Below are 9,535 nucleotides of genomic sequence, written 5' to 3' on the forward strand. Positions count from 1 at the left end.
CCGGTTGGAGAAGTTTCCTTCTCTCCTAGTTCTCCGAAATGTTTATCAAGAATTCAGGAAGGGTTTTGTGAAATGCTTTTCCTGCATTTATTAACATGATCATATGTTACTACTTTTGTTTGAAAGTATGGTGAAATATGTTGATTGATGTTCAAATACAAAAGTTATCCTTGCATTTGTGAGATGAATGCTACTTGGTCATGATATATGGTCATGTTACATATCACTGAATTCTATTTGCATAATTTTTGTTGTTAATTTTTACAGCTGAATTTATGAAGAAATTTGATAACTAATTTTATTTTCATGAATACCATCTCTGTTTTGGTATGATTGTAGACCTTGCAAAATAGAATGAGTTTTACTCTTTCAGAGACAGAACTGAGGGATAAATAACACACAGATTGCCATAACCCTTTGGGTGAAATTGAAAAGTATCACCTATGGAGGGAGGGTATAGCTAAGTGGTAGAGTGTGTGCTTAGCATGCACTAGGTCCTGAGTTCAATCCCCAGTACCTCCATTAAATAAATAAATAAACCTAATTACTGCCCCTTCCCCCCAAAAAAGTATCACCTAGATCAAAGTAATACTGGTAAACCAAGAGGTAGCTGAAGAACAGACTGCAACATATTGATGGATGAATCAAAACGTAAAGAATTTCATACCACCAGAATCTTCTATTTTATCAAGCCTGTACATAAATTTTACTACTGACATGGAGAACAACACTGTCCTCACATATTCAAGAATTTCATTACATTCTTTACCTAGTCCCACAATCTTCTTTCACTTTCTGTGAGAAAAAACAATATAATGTATTTGAAGTCGAAATGGAGATTACATGAAGGCATTGTTGAGTGTGAGTTTAGGAGACTCTAATAAAGGCTAAAATAATGCCTTAGTGGCCTTTATGTAATCTCAATTTTGGATGCCCTGGGAGATGTACAAGATGAAGGTTAGCTTACAAGAATTTATCAACTACTGAATACATTGAGTCACTCTTTCTTTCCAAATATTCTCACAACTTGGTCCCGAATTTGCTTTGTCCTGACCCCATAAATGACTGGATTTAAACAAGGAGGAACAACCACATATAGATTGGCCAGGAGGATATGAATGTAGCGAGGAATATTTCTTCCAAAACGGTGGGTCATAAAGGAAAAAAATGCTGGTGTGTAAAAAGCTAAGATAACACAGACATGTGAACCACATGTGCTAAGGGCTTTGAGTCTGGCATCCTTGGAAGGAAGGTGGAAAACAGCTTGTAGGATCTGAACATAGGAGAGGGCAATAAGGATCAAGTCAAAGATCAGGGCAGCAATGGTAAATAAGCCATAGATGATGTTGACTCTTATGTTAGCACAGGCAAGACGGGCAATTCCCATATGCTCACAGTAGGTGTGAGGAATAATGTAGTGTCCACAGAAGGGCAATCTTTTAAGAAGAGGATAGAAAGGCATGACAAGGAGGACTGGCCTCCCCAGTACAACAGAGGCCATGATGGCTACCACCTTGTTGGTGAGAATGGTGGTATATCTCAGTGGATAACAGATGGCAACAAAGCGGTCAATTGCCATGGCCAGGAGTACAACAGATTCCATACCAGTGTACGTGTGAATAAAGAACATTTGGATGAGGCAGCCTTCAAAGCTTATTTCTCTAATGTTGAGCCAGAAGATGGCCAGCATTTTGGGTATGGTAGACGTGGAGAGGCCTAGATCAATAAAGGAGAGAAGAGCCAGAAAGTAGAACATGGGTTGATGAAGACTCTGCTCAGTCTTGATCACAAACAGGATGGTGACATTCCCCATAAGGGCTATCAAGGCAAACAAGAAAGAAAGGGAAAGCAATCCAGATATGGAAGGCTTCCAGACCAGGTATACCCAGCAGAAGGAAGGCAGAAGGATATGAGGCAGTGTCATTGACAGAGGACATCCTGCTGTGGACTCTTGGAAGATACTGTGCTATCTTCTTCAGTATTTCTAGGGAGACCTGAGGGAATATATGGTGGTTGGTTATCACTATATATAATAACATACAATTAAACTCTTAAGAACATAATGTAAAGGAATTTGAACACAATTATCTCTCAGAGATATTCAAATTAGTGCCTATTCCATTTAATATTCCATGGGCTTATGGGAGTTAGAGTCTTTTCTAGTGGTAGTGTTGTGCAGTGATTCTTGATTATCTTTTAGCTCATTCTTTTGTGAAATGCTTATCTGTGTATGTTACTATCAACTGAAAACCCTTCCAGTAACCAGAACTTGTATAACATTTTCCAGTTAATCTGGCTACCTAGTTGAGCAAGAGAAACTTCCTCAATGTTATTTTAAAAATTATGAGGACTGGAATGGGAAACTTTCCATATAATGGTAAAGAAAATATCCACTCATGAATCTCATCTGCCTGTCATAGTCCCCTTTCTCTAGATGTTACATTTTCCTTTATTTGCTTTAATTAGACAATGTTTAATCTATCTTTTAATCCAACTGTGCTTTTATGCTATTGTTGAATTGATTATTAGTATTTTTCTACTTTTATAGTAAAAAGGTGTGATTCTCCATATAAACAAATAATGCAAAGACTGTGATAAACTTAATAGAGGTAGAAAAATAATCATTTAATTAAACATCCATGTGTGATATTTAAAATAGTCTGTCAGCAAAATAGGCAAAAAATAAAACTTGTTCAACTAACTGAAAGAAATGTATGAAAAACCTCCAGCTAACATCATACCGAATGGTGGAACACTGAAATATTTGTCCCTAGGATTTGGAATAAGTCAAGAATATCAGCTAGCATCAATTATATTTAATATTTTACTTTACATAGCAAAGTCAGTATATCAAGAATAAAGTATGTAGAACTTTTAAGAATTTAGAACAAATAATTTAGCTTATAAATTGCTCAAGTATAAGAATACTTTTTATATTTGCTATTAACAATTAGAAATTAAAATTTTAAATTACAATTCTGTACAATTCACGATGTCACCGACAATGACATAAAAAACATGGAATACTTAGCAATAAACACTTAAAATTATAAAACATGGCAGAAATTAAGAAGACTTAAAAATTTTTAAACATGTAAAATATATCCATGGTTTAAAAGACTGAGCTTCCCAAATTAGTCAATAAATTTATACTTCAGTGAATACTGAGGAATTTATGCTTATTCTAAAGTTATAGGAATAGCCTCAATTCATTGGAAAAAGAATGACAAAACTGTGACTTATACTATAGAACTTCAAACTTATAAAACTGTAGTAATCAAGGCTTATAGTATTGGGATAGAGATAGACAAGTAGATTGCTAAGATTGGAAAACAAAATTCACAATCCCTTATTTCTGAAAACAAACTTTTGTCAAAGTCATAAAAAATTATTTACAACAAAAAAAATAAGAAAAACAAACATTAGAAAAAGAACTAAAGAGACCTAAACTGACACTTGGCAAAGTAAAATATATAAATGACATTAAAAATTCTCAAAATTATTAGGCATCAGGAATTGTGCATTAAAACTGTAACAACATATTACTAAACAAGCACTAAATTTACATCTAAATTTAAAAAAAACACGATAACACCAAATTTTGACAGTGATGTGTAGAAACCGATTGTCTTAAATTACTCAACAATAATTGAACTCCTAGTTGCTTACTCAAGACAAATGAAAGCATATGGCTACGCAAAGACTTGTACAAGAATTCTCATAGCAGCTTTATCCATAACTACCCCAGAGTGGAAACATCACAACTACTCATAACCAAATAAATAGACAAATCAGTATTGGAATGTTTACATAATGAAATTCTATGCAGCAACAAAGATGGATTGACTACTTATGAATCTAACAACAACATAGATGAATCTAAATCATCAAACTGAATTACCAATTACTACTAAAGAGTCTAACTAATTTCATTTCTATGAAGTTCTAGAGCATACAAAAAAATAGGTGCTGAAAATATTAGTGGTTTCATGGGATTGAAGGAGGTCCGGGACAGACTGGGAAGGAACACAAGAAGATTTTTGAGGTGCTAGAAAAATTCTGTCTTTATTGAGGTGTAGGCTATAGGCTATAAAGGTATATGCATTTGTCAAAAATGTACAGATAAGATTTGTGAATGTAAACGTGCAAATTTTACCTTAAAAAATTAAATCCAGTTCTGGAGAAAATAAAATGTGTACATTTCTTGAAATTGGATGATAAGAGATTCATGCATATCTATTGTTTGCATATGTATGAAATGACTCATAGTTAAATAGTATGAATATAAATCTAGTCAAAATAAGTTCCATCTTTAGTATTTTATGGTATAATATACAATGTAATTTGATTTAATATAATATTCAATTTTGGAGCTTATTTTAGAGATAAAATCATTTGCCTCATTCAGTTACTAGAGGAAGCTAAAAACCCTAAAATCTAACAATATTTCACAATCTCAGTCAAAGAACATAAAATAAATAACCTGTTATACTTAAATATTCAGTAATGATTTCTGTTGTGAATAGGATTTAGCTTTTATTTCTGATATTTTCTCTCTTAGTCATATTTATCAGCTCTAAGACCCATGATAACTATGAAATTGTCTTCATGATTATTTGCAACAAGTTCATTGATGATTGAAATTACTGTGAATAATGACAAATTTCATGGAAATTACAGTCGCACAGCATGCTAGCTTTATGTCACAAGTTGTGGTATACTATTTTCTCTGAGATTTCTTAAATTTATAATTTACTTTTCATGTAGTACAGTATTTACCCTATACCCTACTAAAATTTCTCATATTCCTCAACACATTCAACAAAATTTCGTATTCTATTATTAAAATTTAACACTTATTTCAGGAAGCCAGAAGCCTAATCAACTAGGAAAGTACCAATTGAGATGGCTTTCAGGATGTATATTTTTCTCCAATTCATGTATATAATGGCTATCTTTCTGATTTATTTGAGTGACTATGCTAGTAAAGCATCAGTCGAAGAAAATAATATTTACCAAAAATTGTATTAAATTGCTTTATAAATATTCCCACTCAAATTTCAAAAGAATTCTATGAGGTAGATGTTATTATCACACCAGATTTACATGCAAACAAAGCTAAGGTTAAGAGAGTCTAAGGAACTTGTCTCAAATAATGCATAAATGTAAGTTGTATGATTAGAATTAGATTAGATTAAAAAAAGGTACATGTGTGCTCCTCAGGAATGAAAAGGAAAACATTGACAATTTAGATCATAAATCATCTGGTTTGGAATTGGTGAGGGTCTTTGGGTGGTCCTAGACTCAAGAAAAGGTGAGATTGGAAGAAAGAAACAAAACGCTAAGAAGAATGAATAGATGGAGCCCAAGGGATTTTTAGGGCAATGAAATTATTCTGTATGATACTATAGTGGTGGCTACATGTCATTATGCATTTGACGAAACCCACAGAATGTACATCAAGAGTGAACCCTAATGTAAACTATGGACTTTGGTTGATAATAATATGCCCATGTTGGTTCATCGATTGTACCAAAAATGCCACACTGATGAGGGATGTTGAGGGTAGTGGAGTATATATGTGTGGGTGGGGAGGGCTATGTGCAGACTCTTTGTATTTTCTGCTCAATTCTGTTGTGAACCTGAAACTGCTCTAAAAGAATAAAGTCTATTAAAAAAAAATAACAACAACAAAAAAAACCCACTAAGGATTTGAGTGGCTCTTGTCAACTAGCACAATGAAAACATGCTGACTTTTTGGGGAGTACAGAAAGTAAAGGCATATGAATTCCAGGGAGCTGTTTCTGGCTAGGGAAACATCGAGGACTGTGAAACATATAACTTGACATTCTCTAAGACCATATCTCAACTCCATTTCCTGTTGTGCTGATGATACCATCTGATAAGTAGATCCTCATTAGAAATTCACAGTCATTACATGCATGAAAAAGGAAATTTCAGGGATTTAAAGTTTTGTCAGTGCCATAAATGTGGAAAAGTATAGACTTTAGAGGCCACTTGGTCAAAACTTCACTCTTAATATCCAGAGGGAAAGTTAGTCCTCAACTTTGTATCTGGTGTTCTACCACCATCAGGGGACAGTAACCTGTTTTAATATTTTTGTAGCTCTAATTCAGGGTTTTAATATTTGGCATATATAGCAATGACAACTTCCTACATATAATGTTTAAAGCAGACACTGATAACACATTACTTTATGACAACATATTACTTTATATTTTTATATATGTTATTTTTTAGATAAGTTTATTGCCACAACTTCTCAACAAAGTACAACTGACATTGACTGTCCATTGAAAGATAGCTTATAGGATGAACCAGTCGCCCCCAAGCTCACCTATTCATAAAAGCTGTGAAGGTAGGAATTTATTTGAAGGTCTCATAATTTATATGGTTTCGGATCTTGACTAGCAGATAGATCGTCTTATTAGTCTGTTCTTGCCAGCTGATATCCACTTGGTTTCAGATTCATACATGGACTTTTTCTGTTTACATAAGCACCCATCTGCATATTATGGCTGATCAAGAATCAGTTGGTTTGATGTTCAGGGACATTCCCTTTTAACCCAACAAAACATAGTTTTATGTCTTCACTCTCCCACATTCTAATGACATTAGGAAAATCATTCCCTGAGCCTTATTTTATTTATCTGTAGAGTTTGAGATAATAATAGTACCAACTTATATGGCTCTAGTGCTAATAAAATAAGATGTTGCGTAATCCTCTAACCCTGTGTCCTTAGTAACATTGGCTGAAATAATTTTGCATTATTATTACCCACGCATATGCCTCTTGGTACTAATATTTGATTTTGTAATAAAGCACAAAGCTTACTAATAATATAAACATGGTCCTTTCTAGGGGACTATGTTAACTGAGCCCCACCATTCAGTTTAAATTGAAAGTTAATCCTCTAATCCAATTAGATTAGGAGCTGTGTTTTAAAGCATCTTCATAATATTTGAGACATACATTGCACTTAGGGGACAAATGATAAAAATTTTAGGACTCCTTTATTGACATTCACTTGGGAAAGGCTTTCTTCCTAGGGTAAATTTACTAACACTTGATTTTCATTCTGAAACATGGAATATATAAACTATATTTGACTCAATGAGAACAAAATGGGATGCTGTAACTCAAATTCTCATTTTTTATCACTCAAACTGTGGAAAAACATTGTCATCTCTATAGAATCTGACTCCTGCACACAGGTTAATACCAAAGTAGAACAAGTATTAACATTTTTGTTTGCAGCTCAGAGTGCAGAGGTCATTCCCAAGGTCTTACAGCCGATAAGATATGGCAACTATTTCAGAGAGGTCACTCTACTGATGACCACTTTGATTTCCATGGTTCTGGACTCTGAGCACTCACCCACGCTCATTATCTGCAGTGAACATGCCCCATACAGTGTCTGGATGCTCCCTTTCTGTAGGGGTAGCTGCAATAAAAGGAACCTGGCATTTCATCTGTGATGTGTGTAAATACTACCTGGTGTGATTTCCAGAAACTGTCCTCAATGTCCACTGTGCTCAGCTGCCCCTCCTGTCTGAGCCTTTTCATGGGAAACCCCCTCCACAAGTATAAACTATGACCTGGGCCACCTTCCCAAGGACAAGGTTCTGCCTCTTACTGCATGGCAGGCTGGCCCTCCTGCCCAGGACCTCTCAAGAGGAACATTTTGTGCAAAGACTGTATCTCCCATGAGGAGAACATCCTGGGCCAATCCCTTCAGGGAATAAGAGCATTTGAGAGCTTGAACCAAGCATTCTGAAGTATCTTGGTTCAAACCTGCATCTAGGGAGCCAAGTATCCCTTTTGTATTTGGTCTGTTAGGCACATCAGTTTTTTATGTAGTTTATCTTCATTTCCATCTTTTATCTTCATTAGTATTCTCTAATTATTTTAATCATGGTCTCTTTATATTATATATATATATATTACGTTCCCTTTTATTTACATTTCATAATTAACAGCTATGCTCATTACTTTTATAGTCCCATTTTAAGTTGTATAACATGTTGGCATCTAGCTGTTTTCTTAACCTTTGTTTGCCTGCGTAAATACTCTGTATGTTAAATTATAACAGAGAGGCTAAGAAAACTATGCTGAGACTTATTCATTTAAAATTCTGTTACATAATAGTTGTGTGACTGTGTAATTCACTTAACTTCTGAATCTCTACTTACTTACTATAAAATGTAAAGTACCTAAAGAACCAAATATAATTCCTGTTATAAAGGGTCAAGAAATGTTACATACCATTATTAGTAGTCACATTGCATCTTGTTTCATAGTGTTTATATGATTCTTAAATCATAGAAATTATGGGATATTTATCCCATCTGTACCATATATAAGGAGCCAGTTTTTCTTGCTAGTGGTGTCATATACCTTTTTACATGTAAAATCTACATACTTAGTTTTGTTCCACAGTTTCTGAATATGTTCATGTTACATATTTTTGTTTACTCAGCTGAGAACCAAGGCAGTATCTATTCCAGATTTGAAATGCTGCTTGCCCCAATATAATATTAATATCAATATACAATATTATCATTGCTTATGCTGTTTTCCTGGTTACTTATTGAATTATTTGTACATAGACAAGTCTACCAATTTATAGATCTATCTTATTGTGTATTGGCTTTCACTCTTAAAGGTTCATTGAAGATTTTGATGAAAATACTGATAAAGAAAAGTCTAAAAGCATATGTACTTTTTGTTTGATGAGTGCATAAATGTTTTGCTTAATAATGTCATCTTTACTTCCTGTTATGTTTCATTTGCTGTGAAAACTAGGTTTATGAAATTATTCCTTTTCCTCCCACTACACCTTCTCACTTTCAGGCTTTATCACTACAAGCTAACCCATGTTGGCATGATCTTATCCTGACTTGGGTCAGAAACAAACAAACAAAGTTGTTTTTGCACTTTTTCCTCAAACTCTACCCTTGTTAGTTTGGAATCTTTTTCTCTGATTAAAAAAAATTGTTTAAAACAGCCACCTTCCGTTGCTTAAAACTTCTGTCTCTTCAGATAGATGGATTTCTCTAGTTACCTCCTCCATATACACTCTATTTTATATTATATTATTACCTCAGTTTCCTGAGCTATAGAAAGGGAATCTTAAGTATAGCTACTTCTTATTATAGTTATAAGAATTCAAAGAGTTAATACAAAGTTATGAAAACTGTCTGGCTCATAATATGTCTATGAATGAGTAGTATTACCATTATATTAGTCAGTTTTTATCAACCTCATTTTTTCCATGTAAATGCTGTTTTATTTATTATGTAGTTGCTGATATTTGTGATATGTGGCTGGAACTTTGCTTATATTAAATATTTATTGTTGTTTCTCTTGGCTTATTGTTTCTAAGATGAATGACTTTATAAATCTGCACATAGAATACCATCTTTCCTAGACATTGTAATGTTTCAATTTTGAAAGGAGAGAAGAGGTTCCATTTTCTCTTACTCAAGTCACTTAATCTCTGAAAACCAAATT

The 9,535-nt window shown here is 33.7% G+C and overlaps 1 protein-coding gene across 1 annotated transcript; it reads right to left on the reverse strand.

Annotated features, from left to right (window-relative positions):
* Positions 1-997: 997 nt before the first annotated feature.
* Positions 998-1,943, reverse strand: LOC123616668 (olfactory receptor 52E4-like). Its single transcript, XM_045516262.1, is given in 2 exon segments — positions 998-1,828; positions 1,830-1,943. Coding segments are annotated over 2 exon segments (939 nt in total). The 5' UTR covers positions 1,938-1,943.
* Positions 1,944-9,535: the final 7,592 nt, after the last annotated feature.

This window comes from Camelus bactrianus, chromosome 10, assembly GCF_048773025.1.
Source record: "Camelus bactrianus isolate YW-2024 breed Bactrian camel chromosome 10, ASM4877302v1, whole genome shotgun sequence".
NCBI classification, from domain to species: domain Eukaryota; kingdom Metazoa; phylum Chordata; class Mammalia; order Artiodactyla; family Camelidae; genus Camelus; species Camelus bactrianus.